Here is a 17,603-nt window from a genome sequence, read left to right as displayed (position 1 = left end):
AAACCTTAAACCGATGACGGAAATTGGAAAAACCACCCAAGAAGAACCATTCCTAACGTTGATTTAGTTAATTTGAACGATAATGAATAAGGGTGGATGAATAATATAAACGAACCTGTTGTCACATTTCACATTCCATACTGATCTATTTTATATTATACTAGCTGACCCGGTGTGCTTTGCTACACCTTCCAAAAATAGTTGAAATTTGTGGTACCTTATTATGTAACTTTTCATTTATTTGCAGAAATTTTTTTAATTCAATTTAAAAATCATTCAAATGTATTTTTAAAATAAAATTGCTATCTTTTTTAATTTTGTTATCTTAATTTTATTTTTTTTAAAATCCGTGTTTAAATCGTTTTTATGATTCTATAACTTATGTCAAAATATTTCTTATAAATTAAATCTTCGGTGTCCCTTTTTAATGTGGAGAGGGTCTCAAACTATCATTGAAACATTTTTTGTAATAAAATAACGTCACGGCACACTTATTTTACCTATACATTTGTTCTAGAATTATAATATAAATTGTGAGAGTGACCTCCTCCCCCATTCTTATATCCCTAATGGAAGGAAGGGGGATCTCAAAACATCAGAAAAACATTTCTTGTATACTAATCCGATCCCATCTCATATATGGCTCCATTCTCGATAAGTTCTCGAGTTATTCAAAAAATGGGTGACTCTCTCTCCACTTTATACCTCCCCTGGTAAGAGAAGGAGGTCTCAAACTATCGAAGAAACATTGCCCGTACAAAAATATGCTCCCATGCTAATTTGATTCCATTAGTTATAGAAATCTTTTTAAAAAAAAGTGAATGCGCGACTCTCTTCCCACTTTTTATCGTTCCACTGAATGGATTGTGAAGTGCTAAACCACCGGAAAAACATTTCTTGTGCTCAAATACTCTGTCATGACAAATTCTATTCGAATTGCTCGATTGTATGGTTGTTCCCATGTCATATTTGGTTCCATTTGTTAGATAAGTTCATGGATTATGCAAAACAATCGTATGTGAGCTCCCATCTTCCCTAACTGTAGGAAGGAGAAAGAAGTCTCAAAAAAGCTAATAACCATTTCACGTATCTAAATGCTTTTCCATGCCGAAATTGTTTCCATTTGCTCTGTTAGGTCTTGAGTTATGCGAAAAAATTTTTAAGAGCCCCTCTCTCCTTCCTATCACCCCACTGAAAGAAGGCAGTAGTACCAAATATTTACAGAAACATTCCTTGTGCTCAAATACCCTGCCAAGCCAAATTTCGTTCCATTTGCTGGGTGAGTTCCCGAGTGATGAACGGAATATCAAAAAACACATTCTCGTAATCAAATACATTCCCATGCCAAATTTGGTGCCATTTGTTTGATTAGTTTTCCAGTAATGCTGAAAATTGTAAAAAAAGCCTCCTACCCACCTCTATCTTCTCACTGGAAGGAGGGAGGGGTACCAAATATTCATAAAACTATTTATCGTATCCCAATACCTTTCCAAGCCAAATTTGGTTCCATTTCATCGAATAATTTTCAAGTTATGCAATAGAAAAGGTATGAAAGCTCCCCTCCCTCTTTCCTGTGTATCCAATGGAAGGAGTAAGGGATCTAAAATGATCATAGAACAACTTCTCCTATTCTGTGATGGTCCCTTAGGCCCATTTGGGTGCTTCCTCCACCCCTTACGCATCTTTAGAAGTGGGAGGGACTGTTTATGTCGAAGCCCCGGGAGGGCAGTGGACAAAATCCGGAACCACTCAGATGAAGATTCGGTGTACCGAATCTGATTTCGTTGCACGAAATAAAAGGTCCGATTTATCACTTATCGCACGGTTTATTCTTCTACCGTTTTATTCACAAGTCCATTTTGCATGCTAAACACTATTAATAATTAAAGTCCAATTTGCATGCTGAACACTCTTTAAACTTAAAGAACTTTATTTGGACTTAATATTATATTTTGTTCTTAAACTATTAATACAGACTTAAAACTAGCACTTTAGAATGATGAAGCAAGTTCCAGGTTGATTTGGAAAACTTGCATGCGAATGAGATGTGCAGACGGCTGCGAACGAACGAAGACTGTCGGTTGTTAGTTTGTTCTCCCAGCGTGTGTAGAAAATCGTTCAGCACACAATCGACCGAAATTTTGTTGGTCTATTGTATGAAGCTACAAAACCTCACCGGCACGCCGGCCGGCGTTTATTGTTCTGCTGCAATCTCGGTCGAAATGATGACTGTTGATGATGGTTCAATAGGGTGTCTCATCATCACACGCCGATGGTTGAACCTTTGGTGCGAATAATTTTTCGATGCACATTGTGAATCGAACATCCTGCCCCTCGTAGAAATAACTATTTCTGGAACGTTGAATCGTTGACCATAAGTAGTTGTTGGATGATGCTGTCTTCGGGAGAGTTGACTACGTTGACGATGATGGTACCAGCGAAGCGTTGAACCCAGTTGTCGTCTCGATGTCATCTCCAGCGGTTTTTCGTCGATATGAAAAGAATATATAAGACCCGGTAGAGGGTTTCAAAAGAGTAAATTGATTGGAAAGGTCCTCACCTGGACCCTACAGTTTGTGGGCCTTGTATTTTAAATAAGCTGTGACGTTGATTGATCCGCCCATGCGGAAATCCGATGCTGACGTGGTTGATCCTAGTTGGAAACCGTTGAAGTCACAGTCCTTACTGTGATTCGGAAATTTTTGATGAATTTTGTTCTTCGGACGGCGATGGAATAGGAAGAACACATATTTTCGATGTTGAACGGGTTGTTTTTCCGGTGGGTGTCTGTAGTGATACGACTCGAACTACTCCATCGGAACCAGGATGTAAATCGACGATTCGTGCCATTGCCCAGCGCATTGGCGGTTGATTCTCGTCGATAAGGACAACGAGCTGGTCCTTTTTCAGCTCCACCGGAGGTTTGAACCATTTGGTACGAGATTGGAGCGTGTGTAGATACTCCAGATTCCAGCGACTCCATATCTCCTGCTGCATTTTCTGGATTTGCTGCCATTGTGGAAGCCGGTTGTATGGAATGTTGTGGCAATTTTCGTCGGGAACAGATTTCAGTTCCTCGCCGATCAAGAAATGGCCGGGCGTTAACGGCCGTAAATCCGTAGGATCGTTTGTGAGTTCGGTGAGCGGACGCGAGTTCAGGCAACACTCGATCTGAACTAACAGGGTCTCCATGTCGTCAAATTCTAATTTTCGGTCCCCCACAACTCGAACAAAATGTTTCTGGGCTGATGCAATGGCAGCCTCCCAAAGTCCGCCAAAGTGCGAAGCTCTGGGTGGGTTGAAATGCCAGCGAATTCCGTTGTCGGAGCATTCGCGGGCAACAGAATGTTGAAAGTCTTTGGTTTTTAGAAGGCGACGAATTTCATTATTAGCTCCAGTGAAATTCGTCCCATTATCGGAGAAAATATCAGAGCACAAGCCTCGACGCCCAACAAATCGACGGAGAGCTTGGAGAAATTTTGCTGTGCTAAGGTTCGTTACAATCTCGAGGTGGACGGCCTTAGTGCTAAAGCACACAAAAACGCACGCATAAGCCTTAATAGGTGCATCACGACGGTGACGAGGTTTTAGGTAAATTGGTCCCCAGAAATCTACACCGGTGATAGAAAATGGTCTTGATGGTTTTACGCGTGGCGATGGCAGATCAGCCATAAGCTGCTGTATGGCTTTCGGCTTGGCTCGAAAACAAACTACGCAGGAGTGAACTATGAGCCTTGGTGTGGTTCGACCACCGAGAATCCAGAAACGTAAACGAAGTGTGTTAGTGAGTAATTGGGTTGCGGCGTGCAATAAACGTTCATGATAAGATCGTACCAGAAGTGTGACGAAAGCGTGAGATTTTGGCAATATTATTTGGTGTTGCGATGCGTACGATTGAGCCGACTTTCCCAACCTACCGCCAATTCTAAGAACCTTATCTGTGGCAATAATTGGGTTGAACCAACGAAGTTGAGATTTGTTCGAAACTGGTCGTTGATTTTCCAAATCCTTCCATTCTTCGGGAAAACTATTTCGCTGAACAAGCTGAATCAAAACATTCTCAGCTCCAAGGATTTCTTCTGTTGTAAGTGGTTGAGATACGACCCTTTCAGACTTCGGCAAACGACGATTGGTGAAATACCTCCTCCAATAAGCAGTCATTCTCAACATGTGCTAATAGTTGGAGAAATTGGCGATGTACGTGTCCACAAATGTAGGTGCAAGTGCAGCTGACGTTAGCGCGCTTCTTTTGCGCTCATGAGCAGACTCTTCCGTAAGCTCAAATTGTGCAGCATTCACTGGCCAGAAACTCCTCTCCTGAGCGAGCCAATGCGGACCCTCCCACCATAGTCTGCTGTCGAGTAGTTTGTTTGCGGGAAGTCCTCTGGATATTATGTCCGCCGGGTTTTCAACTCCAGCTATGAAGTTCCAGTCGCATTTCTCTGTCGCTGTTTGTATTTTCGAAACCCTGTTCCCTACAAAGGTCGACCATGACGAAGGTGTTGCTGCCAACCAGCTCAAAACCGTTGTAGAGTCCACCCAGAAAAATGCCTTTGCTGGAACCCTGAGTGACTTCGAAACCTTGCTGTACAACTTAGCCGACGAGAGTGCTCCACAAAGCTCTAGACGTGCGATGCTCTGCTTCTTCAAGGGTGCCACCTTGGAAGACGATGTAAGTAGTGCTGTTTTGATTTCGCCCTTTGAGTTGGTTGACCGAACGTAAACGCAGGAACCGTATCCATTTTCCGACGCATCGGAGAAAAAGTGTAATTCGAAGTCGACAGTGCTCGAAAGCATAACGAATCGATCGATTCTAAGCTGATTCAGAAGCGAAAGCTCAGCGACAAATGATTTCCAGTAAATCTGCATATCTTCTGGGAGTTCACGATCCCAGTCCCAAAGTTTGTCGTCTTCCTTCAAACTCCAGAGAGCTTGCATAAAAAACTTGGCCGTTACCACTACGGGCCCTAGTAACCCTAGAGGGTCGAATAATTTTGCGATACAAGAAAGTGTTGTTCTTTTTGTAATCGTTGAGGTGATGTCAGTTTGTGAATCGAGAATAACATATTTCAAACGGTCGGTGTTGGTTTCCCAGTGCAGGCCTAACGTTTTTATTGTTTGATCCTTATCAAAATCTACTGTCGACTGGAGAGCTCTTTTCGATTCAGGCAACTGCTCCAGGACTTCCGGGTAATTGCTTGCATACTTGCGTAGCTCCATGCCTGCTGAGGAAAACATGCCTTCTAACTGCGTAATAAGCTCGATTGCTTCGTTGACTGTTGTCGTACCAGAAATAAGATCGTCCATATAAATGTCTCGACAAGTCGCCTTGGACGCGATTGGATAATTTTTACTCTCGTCGTGAGCCATCTGCTGCAAAACTCGAGTAGCGAGAAAAGGTGCTGCAGCAGTACCGTATGTTACGGTTTTTAATTCGAAGATTTTAACTTCTTGTTCGGGATCTGACCGCCAGAAAATTCTCTGAAGAGGTGTGTCGTTTGGATGGATTTCAATTTGCCGGAACATTTTGGCAACATCGGCAACAATCAAAATGGGATGAATTCGAGATCGCAAAATAATTGACCTAAGGTCATCCTGAATGGTCGGACCGACCAGCATAGCATCGTTCAAAGAAATACCTGATGAGCTCTTACAAGAGGCGTCGAATACGTCCATGAATTCACGATACTGAATTGCTAGTTGAGGACTTCGTTTGAGGCGACCTTCTAGAAGACGAAATCGATGCAAAGCAGTTCTCCGATTATCGCATAAATTTTTCAAAACATCTTGCTTCATAGGTAAGCGAACCATATAGCGACCGCTGGATGAACGTGAAACCGATTCGACGAATAATTTTTCGCATAAAATTTCATCGGGCGAATAAGCAGGAGAATCATCAGTTTCGAGGAGCCAAAATCGTTCCATATCTCGATGTAAATCAGCTGTAGTCGCTACATTGCAAATTAGAGGAGCGTTGACCTTCCTTTCAGGAACCTTTCCCGAGATTATCCATCCGAACACAGAGTTTACCAGATGTGGCATTGAATCACCCATAGAAATTCGTCCAGGAACGTTGAAGAGGTCAAAGAAGACATCAGCACCAAGCACCACATCGATTTTAGCTGATTCATAAAAGGCAGGGTCGGCTAGTTGAATTCCTGTAGGTATTTCCCATGCGGAAGCGTCTATGGAAATAGTCGGCAAGTCTACGGTAACCTTCGGCAAAACGAATAGATCAACGGTGGCCTTGAAGCTTGAAATCCGCGACTTGAACGTTGAACGGAGTTTTGAACGAACACATGTTGACGACTGTCCTATGCCTGCAATAGGAACATCCACTCTATTCCGCTGCACCTTCATACGCTGACTAACACGCTCGGCTATGAAGCAACATTCGCTTCCAGAATCCAATAATGCACGGACGGGGTATTCGTTTCCGGTATCATCAACCATTAAAATGACAGCAGTAGCAAGAAGCACTTTACGAGAGGTTGAACCATGCGAACTGCAACTAGTGACTCCAGAATGGGCAGCGGAAGTTTCAGATGCTGGGTTATCAGGTTTCGGAATGGGTGGACTAGGTTTGTTTGATCTAATGTTTTGAGCTGGTTTATTTTCGAACCTTTGAGGCGAACAGAGTTTGGTATGATGACGACTATTACAATTGCGACAACTAGACTCAGAGGAACAAGTTTTGGCTAAGTGCCCACGGCGCAAACAATTTCGACATAATTGATTACGGCGGACAACGTTTTCCCTTTCATCGACGGACATATTGTTGAATGAAGCACATTGATAAATGTTGTGCTGACCCTACCTACCTACCTAAGGGTCCAGCGCCGATTGTCCGGCGCATAGGGCTGAGATAAAAGATCTCCACTGCTGGCGATCCGGAGCCAGCGTCTTCACTTGCTGCCAGCCAAGGTTCTCGTCAACTGTGCGGATTTCAGCGGCTAGACTTCGCCGCCACGAGCTTTTGGGCCTGCCTCTTCTTCGATGCCCATCTGGATTCCAGTCAAGCGCCTCTCTGCAAATCTCGTTTTCATCTCTTCGCAGCGTGTGCCCAATCCATCTCCACTTACGTTCCCGAATCTCGATTTCTAGCGCCTTTTGATGACACCGGCGATGAAGTTCAACGTTTGAGATCCAGTTGCCAGGCCACCAAGCGCGGATGATGTTCCGCAGGCAGCGATTCACAAAAACTTGCAGTTTTCGCGTCGTCACCGCATATGTGCACCAAGTTTCACACCCGTACAGCAATACGGATTTGACGTTTGAGTTGAAGATTCGGATCTTAGTTCGTAGAGAGATCTGGCGTGACCGCCAGATGTTTCGGAGACTCGCAAACGCAAATCGGGCTTTTCTGATCCGGGTTTCGATGTCCTTCTTGGTACCACCATCAGGCGTAATCTGGCTACCAAGATACTGGAAGCACTCCACTGTCTCAACCTGTTGTCCAGCTACCACGAAATTGGAACGATTTTCTGTATTGATTTCCATCGACTTGGTCTTTCCGACATTGATTTTGAGACCTGCTGCCTTGGAGCTTTCGGTGAGGTCGTCGAGTTTGCTCTGCATGTCTTGTTGTGTTTGGGCGAGCAAAACAATATCGTCTGCCAGGTCAAGGTCGTTCAGTTGCTCCATGGTTGAAGGATTCCACGGCAATCCTCGGTTTGGTCTACAGTCAATCGATCCAGTCAAGATCTCATCCATTACGATGAGAAAAAGCAGCGGTGACAAAATACATCCTTGTCTCACTCCAGCAGTTACCGGGATTGGTTCGGACAAGACACCGTCGTGCAAGACCTTGCACGAAAATGCCTCGTATTGTGCTTCGATGAGATGGACTAGTTTCTCTGGGACCCCTCTTCGTCTAAGAGCAGCCCAGATGTTTTCGTGGTTCAGTCGGTCAAATGCTTTTTCGAAATCAACGAACACCAGCAGAAGAGAGTCCTGGAATTCGTTGATTTGTTCCAGTATTATTCGTAGCGTTGTGATGTGGTCCACACATGATCGTCCGGATCGGAATCCAGCTTGTTGCCGTCGGAGTGTAGCGTCGATTTTCTCCTGGATCCTGTTCAGGATCACTTTGCAGAGTACTTTAAGGGTTGTACAGATCAAAGTTATGCCACGCCAGTTACCGCACTCTGTTAGGTCTCCTTTCTTTGGGACCTTTACGAGGATACCCTGCATCCAGTCGGCCGGGAATGTTGCAGTATCCCAAATGTCAGCGAAAAGACGGTGCAACATTTGTGCTGACAAGGCAGGGTCGGCTTTGAGCATTTCAGCAGGAATGCAATCGATTCCAGGCGCTTTGTTGGATTTCATGTCCTTGATTGCCGCTTCTATTTCAGCCAGCGAGGGCGCTTCCGAGTTGACGCCATCAATGCGACTTACTGTGGGCGCCTCGAGCTGCGGGTTCTGTTGGCCATTGCTATTTGTAACTCGGAAAAGTTGATCAAAATGCTCAGTCCAACGCTTGAGCTGATCTGTTCGATCTGTCAGCAACTGACCTGCTCGGTTTTTCAGCGGCATTCTTGCATTAGTCCTTGCACCACTAAGGCGGCGAGAAATATCATATAATAATCGGATATCTCCAATGGCGGCGGCTCTTTCTCCCTCTTCGGCTAGGGAGTTTGTCCAGGCTCTCTTGTCTCGTCTACAAGCTCGTTTAACTGCCTTTTCCAGCTCCGCATATCGTAAGCGGGCGGCTGCTTTGGCTGACCCGGTACATGCCTGCTCAATTCCGACTTTCGCCTTTCTCCGATCATCGATCATCCTCCAGGTTTCATCCGACATCCATTCACTTCGTCTTCCACAAACTTTACCGAGAGTACCATGGCTCGTCGTGATAAAGGCATTCTTGATTCCACACCACTGTTCTTCGACTGTTCCGTCTGTCGGCAGTTCCGAGGCTCGGGATTCTAGCTGTTCAACGTATGCCCTTTTCACCTCTGGATTCTCCAACCGGCGGACGTCGTATCGACACCCGACTTTCTCCTCGCGCCGTTGGACACGCGCAACCCTCAGTCGTATCTCGCCAAGGACGAGGTGATGGTCGGATGCAATGTCTGCGCTTCGTTTGTTGCGGACATCAAGAAGGCTCCTTCTCCATTTTCGACTGATGCAGATGTGGTCAATTTGATTTTCTGTTCGGCCATCTCGGGATACCCAAGTGACCTTATGTGCTGGTCGATGGGGGAAGAGCGATCCACCGATCACCATGTTGTTGTTGCCACAAAATTCTACAAACAGCTCTCCGTTTTCGCTCATCTGTCCTAGGCCATGGCGCCCCATGATGCGCTCAAGGTCCTGATTATCGGAGCCAATCTTTGCGTTGAAGTCGCCTAAGTGAATTTGAATGTCACCCTTCGGAATTCTCTCAACCACGCTGTTCAATTGACTGTAAAACTGCTCTTTCTCCTGCAAATCGGCAACGTCAGTTGGCGCATAACACTGGACCATTGTAAGGTTTCTAACCCGTGTTCTGAATCTGGCTACGATTATTCTTTCGTTTATCGGTTCCCATCTTATGAGGGCCGCATGGGCCTGCGGGCTTAACAGGAAACCAACTCCTCGTTCCCGAGTAGCATGTTCTCCTCGTATGCCAGAGTAAAGCAGTACTTGCCCGGACTGTGTCTTGTGTTCTCCAGTGTTAGGCCAACGGACTTCGCTCAGTCCCAATATCTCTAGCTTGAGGCGGCTAGCTTCTCTAGCAAGTTGAGCCAGCTTTCCTGGCTGGGCAAGGGTCAAAACATTCCAAGTTCCAATTCTAGTCCGTGTTTTCATGCTAAAAGTCGTTGCCAAAGTTCCAATTCGGTTATTTCTTCTCTCAGTTTCTGTAACAATACAAGGTATCAGGAGCAGTAGGTTGTTAGCCTAAAGTCCCTATCCCGCGATGGGGCTGCCATCTTGGACTTAGCTGGCGGGAGCCGCATTTCATAAATTCAGCCGCTTGCTGCAAGACAGACGCTGTTTGAGCCGCCCCTGACCTGGAGAACAGACGCTCGGTTGTTGTTGCACGCCGCCCCTGACCTGGGGAACAGACGCGTGCGGCCACCTTCTCAGTCTGCATGCGACCAAAGCATCCACCGGGGTTGGGTACCCGATCTCCGCTTAGGTTACTCGCACCCCAGCCGGCACCGCGGGGAGGTAGAGATAGGAGTTGTGAATAAGAGGTGATATGACCACTATGGGGTCTCGTGTTGCACATTATCCACCGTTTACCAGCCAGTTGTGCTGACCAGAGCAGACGAAACAATTGCGTTGAAATCCACTATTCTGTACACTACCATAATTGCTAACTCGTGGAAAAGCTGGCTTCTTGGCTGGGAAACTAGGTTGTTGCGACGTAGAAGGCTTAGTGGAAACTGTTTGCAGGACGTTTACCCTACGTTGGAGAAACTCGACAAGCTTAGGGAATTGATCAATGTTTTCATTTTCCGCATATTCTTCCCAATCCCTTCTAGTAATCGGATCTAGCCGAACGCTAAGTAGATGGATAAGTAAGGCATCCCAATGTTCAGTTGTCTCGCCCAACTGTTTCAATATTTTTACATTTGCCTCAAAACCTTCGATAAGTGTGTGTAATTCTGCTGGAGACTCACGTTTCAGGCAAGGGAATTCAAATAGCGATTGTACATAAGTGCGTTTCAACCTTCTCGGATTCTGAAAATGGTCCACTAACATTTTCCATGCAACTTGGTATTGATCGTTGCTAATAGGTATAGTTTGTATAATTTTGAGCGCTTCGCCAGCTAAAGAAGAGCGCAAATAATAAAATTTTTGTATCGTTGATAAGCTCGTTGAAGAATGGATGAGCGAAACGAATAAATCGTGAAAATTTAGCCAATTATCAAAATTGCCATTGAAAATTGGGATTTTCACATCAGGTAGTTTAATGTTCATTTGGTGGGAGGGTTCCGCAGAACGACGAGTAGTGTCATGTAATTCAGGGGACGGCTTAGCATACAAAAGCAGAGTACCTTTGATCCGGTAGTAGTTCCTCTCAAAATCCGTGCGCTCCTTGAGATACTCCTGCAATGTTTTGTCGTCTCCAGAATCCTCCATTATCTCGAGCTCCTGCTGAACGGCATTGAACTCCTTCCATAGTTCAACAAGATTTTCCAGCCTGACTGGAACCTCGACTGCATCGCGTTCTTGTTGAAACTCGTTGACGAAGTTAACAATTCCAGCGAAGGAAGTCGTGATGCTGCGTTTGCGATTTTTGAGACCCCGCAATTTTCTTTCGGCGGCCGACATCTCGTTCACGGTGTGGATCTAAAATCAAAAGACCGCGTAGACTGCGCAAATCGGCGTATATAAAATGGAACCCTAATTACCTGGGCAAGGCTTTAAATATGCCTTGTATAAATATTGCCTCTGCACCAAGAAAGGGCCGTAAGTATCCAGGAGGAATTGTCGACTCTGGATAATGAGCTCGAAATGCACCAAATCGTCTTCAAAATGTCCGTTTTGTAATTTGGTTGTTAATTGGACCACGTGGTTGTTGTATCAGCTTTCGATTGGCCAGGTTGAAGAAATTGCCAGAAATTGATCTTCCACCTCGGCGTGTAAATATCTCTCGAAAGATATTTAGTATTGGTTGTAGTATCCCTTTCGATTGGCCAGGTTGAAGAAATTGCCATGAATTGATCTCCCACCTCGGCGCGGAAATATCACTCGGAAGATATTCAATTTCGAGCGATGATAGTTCGTTCGCAGGTCACGTATAGGAACCAGGATTCATGCAAAATAAAGATCCGGTAGAAAAATAACGAAAACGTAGGTATTTGGAACCGCACTCACCTATGTGAGGCATAAAATATGCCTTGGATATATTAAAATCAGCAAACAGCAACGTGGTTCCAAAATGGCGCAGCAGCCATTTTACAGATAGATTCCGGATCCAAAACGTGTTTTCCGGTCAGACGGATTCCTATCGACGTCTATCCGGCTCGAAGGACCATGTCGAAGCCCCGGGAGGGCAGTGGACAAAATCCGGAACCACTCAGATGAAGATTCGGTGTACCGAATCTGATTTCGTTGCACGAAATAAAAGGTCCGATTTATCACTTATCGCACGGTTTATTCTTCTACCGTTTTATTCACAAGTCCATTTTGCATGCTAAACACTATTAATAATTAAAGTCCAATTTGCATGCTGAACACTCTTTAAACTTAAAGAACTTTATTTGGACTTAATATTATATTTTGTTCTTAAACTATTAATACAGACTTAAAACTAGCACTTTAGAATGATGAAGCAAGTTCCAGGTTGATTTGGAAAACTTGCATGCGAATGAGATGTGCAGACGGCTGCGAACGAACGAAGACTGTCGGTTGTTAGTTTGTTCTCCCAGCGTGTGTAGAAAATCGTTCAGCACACAATCGACCGAAATTTTGTTGGTCTATTGTATGAAGCTACAAAACCTCACCGGCACGCCGGCCGGCGTTTATTGTTCTGCTGAAATCTCGGTCGAAATGATGACTGTTGATGATGGTTCAATAGGGTGTCTCATCATCACACGCCGATGGTTGAACCTTTGGTGCGAATAATTTTTCGATGCACATTGTGAATCGAACAGTTTATCCTATGGATAATTTTGTTTGCATTAGTATATTCAATTTCAGTACGACTAGTAGATAGGATGGTAACATTCCGCTCTTCATTTTATAAATAAAAATCAAACTGTTATATGCAATCCTCTGTTTGGCTGACAACCATTGGAGAATATCGAGCATTAGTGCACTTGGAGTATATCGGTAGCATCGTATCACTACTCGCATTATCTTATTTTGAGTTCTCTGTAGCCGTTTCGTTTGTGTATCTGATGCATGAAGTAATATTGTAGCACAGTAATCGAAGTGCGGCATAATAACAGATTTCACGTAGATTATTTTTGACCAGAAAGTCATATATCTGTTTATTCTACAAAGTACGCCACATTTCACAGCAATTTTCATGAGTATGTAGTCTATGTGGGCTATGAAGTTCAATTTTTCATCAACTTGTATTCCTAGGTACTTGACTTGACGAACTCTTTCGATCTCACATCCATCAATGAGCAACTTTGCACTAACTCCTATTTTGCGATTTCCAATAATCATCCAACAGGTTTTATCGAGATTCAGGCACAATTTTCTTTGTTTCAAAAAATCAGCAATATTTTTCAAATCTGCATTTGCTTCTTGAATAACGAGTCCTATGTCCTTTCCACTCCAATAGGAGACTGAATCATCTGCAAAAAGTTTTAGATGTCCGTGATGTAAACACCTTTTCATGTCATTGATGTATAAGATGAATAACAAAGGGCCTAATACGCTTCCTTGGGGAACTCCCAAATTGTTTTCACTGTATCGTGAGTACGATTAACCATGTTTTGTTCGTTGCATTCTGTTATCCAAATAATTCTTGAACTAATTTAGAACCGTCCCAAGCAACTAAAAGTCTCATTAAAAAGGTCGAACACAGCTTTATCAGCATAATCAATGTGCTGAAATTCGTTTTATTCAGCCCAAAATTTAAGTTCTTATTGAAACTTTGAAGTTGCATTACAGATTTGAACGGCCTTCTATTCAGTTTAATAAGCGAAAACAAAAAAATAATTTTCCTCTCCTCTCTCGCTTTGGGGGATCACCACCAGCCCATGTGGTGCTGCCGGTTTCTCAGCATCCATCTTTATTCCTCCCAATTGATCTTACTTAATTGCAGCTTTGTTTTTAACTTTGTTTGACACATGCCAGCACGTACGCTAGTTCTGCTACACAATTATTTGATTCGCTTACTCAAGCAATCAAACAACCTAATGGAAAAAAAATAGTCCTAGTACCAGATTTGAACCCGATCCTCCTAGATGATAGCCAAACACGCTGCCACGACGCCACCCCTAGATGATGCCTTAGTGGTTATAAGCTTCCTAGAATACCCGCACGGGCAGCCAGCAGCCAGCAGCAAAGACGCATGTTGATTATGACTATGAAACATTACGAAACGGCGTATAAATCAATCATCCGTTAAAATAATATCGGTTTAAAAAAATGGAATTCCATGTTTATAACTGTTAAGCCAAGATTTATACAAATTCTTGAGTTTATCTTGATATTTAATTGATGAATTGCTTCAACTGACTTTCAATGTGTGATAAATTCGTGGTAAATAAATACAGTTGGACGAAATTTTATAAAGTCAAAATATTTATTCTTTTCAAAAACAATCATTTGCGAGTTAGCTTTAAGTTGTTCTGAGTTGAAGTTTCAATATAAATTATACATTTCAACAATTTCCAAGCTCGAAAAAATGATTTATTTACTATATGCCCTTTTGTGATGTTCGTTCACATTTCATATTTTTGAAATGGCGGACATGTCTCAAAAAAGGCTATTTGGGGAACTTTTTGGAACTTCGAGTCCATAGAAGGCTATTTGAGACCCAATTTGAAACTTTTATTCTGAATAATGCAATTGACATGTCACAAAAAAGGCTATTTGAGGATATTCTTGGAACTTGAAGTTCACAGAAGGCTATTTGAGACCTAATTTGTAACTTTTATACTGTGTGGGTGCGATTGACATGTCACAAAAAAGGCTATTTGAGGAACTTTTTGAAACTTGAAGTCCACAAAAGGCTATTTGTGATCTAATTTGTAACTTTTATACTGCGTGGATACGATTGACATCACAAAAAGGCTCTTTGAGAACTTTTTGGAACTTCAAGTCCATAAAAGGCTTTTTGAGGAACCTTTTGTAACTTTCATGCTCACATTCGATAAAATTTGGTACCAAATCCCTTTGAAACCTTTGTTCAGCGAAATTCGAACTTTGGAGGCACGAGTTTAAGTAATATTGTAGCACAATATATGAGACTTTTGGTTGCTTGGGGTACCATTGATGCCAATTGTAACCAAGACTTCTAAGAGTTGTAGCCGATCAATTGTCTCAAATGCTCTCTTAAAGTCTAGAAACACAGAAACTGTGTAGTTCCCGTTCTCGATGTTTATCTTCCAATTCCGGAGTATAAAGTTCACTGCGGATTCTGTTGAATGCTGCTTTCTGAATCCATACTGTTCAGCAATCAATATGTTTTCAATTACCCTCCCATGCCAAATTTAGTTTCATTAGCATGATTAGTTCTCCAGCAATATAGTTCATATCAATCAGATTTCACAGTTAGATCATCATAATGAGTAAATTTTCTTCAAAAGGTATTAGTAGTAGAATCCAAAATTATGATATACAAATGATGAATGAGAACTATAATTTGAACTACAACTTCAAAACAGTTCGGAAAATAAATCAGAATCTTAATGCTACTTAAGACACTTAATGTGCACCACAAACCACTGGAAAAAAAAATTATTTTCGGATACATCGAACTCGCTTTAAGATCAAATGAAAAAGAAAAAGAATACTCAGCTTTCGTTTACTTGAGTTTTTCCAATTTTAAGAACAACACTTTGCCTCGCTAGACTCCCTCACTCGCTCTTCGTAATTCCGGGAAGAGCAGCATCGGAATACGATGGCCTTTAAGGTTGATCCATCTCCACTATAAGAGGAAACTGTCCTATGTAATTTTCTCCTTGTGATTGAATAACATGGAAATGAATTCTCCGACTACGATTTTGACACACGCGGAAAAAAGTATACGTCCGAACCTACCAACGCCTACTACACTCCCTAAGTTTGTTACTTTTTTGACGCAGTGGAAAAACTTTAGTATTGAAATTTCCTTCAACTTTTAAACATGAATATTTTTTTGAGAATTTAACAATAATTGAATAAACAAATTTAAGAAAAAAATGAAAACAGAAAAAAATCTACTAAGAAAGTTTGAATAAATCTTCTCAGTATTGCAGTTCGAAGCGGAAGTTCTAGGTCCCAATTCAGAGAAAAATTTTGAAATTTTTAATTTTACGTACTGATAAAAATATAAATAATTTTAAACGGTAATGCAAAGAACACCGGGACAGCTAGTAAAGTATAAAATTTGCTATGTATCACGAAAAAAATATTGAAGAAAATAAAAAAATCAACAATTTGACTGAAAGACCGGTTTGACAGAGAAATAATAAACGATTTTTTGTCTTTGCCGAATTGAAAAAAAACCTTAAAGTTATTCACGTTCATCGAACGTCATTCTAAGTCGAAACGCAAAAGAGAAGAACACACCAAAAGTTGCCAAAAACATCTAGATCGTTTCTCTCATTTCTCAACACTAAGGTCAAGCTTACTGGAGGGCTGTATCCGAATAAAGTCGAATTTCAAGTAGCTCAGTTTAAATTTGCACCGGGGCGCGATCAGATGTTGTACGTCGCCGTCGTCGATCGTCAAGCGCGGTGAATGTTCCGGTAGGGAAATTAAACGTTCATTGTTATGCGCAAAACGCAATTCTGTTAATGATGGATAATGAGCTTGTGGCCGGTCACGTGAAAGATGAGCTTTCGGACGATGCTTTCGTGAGATGTTACAATCGCCAGCTGGAGCTGGAGATCAAGGGCGTCGTGATACCGGATGATGAACGGGTCGCGCATCGGTACAACTTGACGCGATACTGTTTGCGTCGCCGATTTGTCCCAAGCAAAACAGCAAGGTCAACGACTGATTTTTGGACCGATTCGTTGGAGCGTTTTCGGGAATCTCTCAACCAGTTAAGGAAACAGGTCACTGTGGACGGACTGTTTGAGGTCAACGATGAATCATCACTTATGCTGCGCTGCATTGAAGGGAATTTGTTTGATTTGGTTCGAGGCTGCCCGTGGATTAAACGGATGAAGAAAGTTCCACTTAAGGAAATGCGATATTGTGCATCGGTTTACTGTAGAATAATGAAAGGAGAACTTTATTCTATGTATCGATTGCTATTAAATCCGATGAACATGTTTGGTTTCCTTAGTGCTATAGACGATGCTATGATAGCAGTTGAACTGGCTAAGCCATTTCTCAGACAGACAAAAAAGCGACTTAATGAGCTCAGATCCGTTTATCGACGGGTGCGAGATCTTTTCTACGTCGAAAAGCTGCGGAATTGCTCCCATGCCGTAGCCAATGATAAAGTGTGTCCCGGAACAGCGGCAGCTGCGTTAAGATGGATCGCGTGGGAAGTTCAGCAACGAAAACCTCCAGGTTTCAAAGACCCGTTACTAGATTTGCAGGATGTTAGGCTGGATGTATCGGAAAATGTTAACCTTGAAGTCCTATTCTTCCTGATTGTTAAAGTAATTGTTATAGAAAAGCTTTGCTGCTTAAGTTTATTTTGGAGAATACACAGTGCTTACGGTTATTACCTGAAAGAATTGCAAAAATGTCAAACGATTTCAAAAGTAGCTGTCTTATTGAGTAATTTGAACTTTGATGAAATAATCAACTATCAAGAAGAAGCTTGTCAGAGTGTGTTTGACTTTTACGATAAAAAATCGGCGAAGTTTACTGAAAAATCGAAAACACTTAAAACCTTAAGCTGCCTCAAGCTGGGCCGGAAACTTTTCAATGTTAGGAAAATGTTAATAATGCTATCTCACAGAGAAGATGGTACAAGTTTCAGAAAGCTAGTTAAGTACGAACTTTTTCAATTCAAAAATAATTGTATGAGCTTAAAATACTTAACG

At 42.5% G+C, this 17,603-nt stretch overlaps 2 protein-coding genes across 2 annotated transcripts; both read right to left on the bottom strand.

Annotated features, from left to right (window-relative positions):
- Positions 1-2,682: 2,682 nt before the first annotated feature.
- On the bottom strand, positions 2,683-4,161 carry LOC129749475 (uncharacterized). The gene has a single exon (XM_055744449.1). It carries the CDS (start codon positions 4,159-4,161, stop codon positions 2,683-2,685), a length of 1,479 nt encoding a protein of 492 aa, XP_055600424.1.
- Positions 4,162-4,173: 12 nt separating this feature from the next.
- LOC129749472 (uncharacterized) lies at positions 4,174-6,774 on the bottom strand. The gene has a single exon (XM_055744447.1). The coding sequence runs from the start codon at positions 6,772-6,774 to the stop codon at positions 4,174-4,176; it is 2,601 nt and encodes an 866-aa protein (XP_055600422.1).
- Positions 6,775-17,603: the final 10,829 nt, after the last annotated feature.

This window comes from Uranotaenia lowii, chromosome 2 (assembly GCF_029784155.1).
Source record: "Uranotaenia lowii strain MFRU-FL chromosome 2, ASM2978415v1, whole genome shotgun sequence".
NCBI classification, from domain to species: domain Eukaryota; kingdom Metazoa; phylum Arthropoda; class Insecta; order Diptera; family Culicidae; genus Uranotaenia; species Uranotaenia lowii.
The sequence above is the reverse complement of the archived record's forward strand: the minus strand, read 5'-3'. Positions and strand labels throughout refer to the sequence as shown.

What these genes read in the sequence shown, in the direction of transcription:
- LOC129749475 (XM_055744449.1), bottom strand. Translation starts at nt 4,161, where the DNA reads ATGACTGCTTATTGGAGGAGGTATTTCACCAATCGTCGTTTGCCGAAG.
- LOC129749472 (XM_055744447.1), bottom strand. Translation starts at nt 6,774, where the DNA reads ATGTCCGTCGATGAAAGGGAAAACGTTGTCCGCCGTAATCAATTATGT.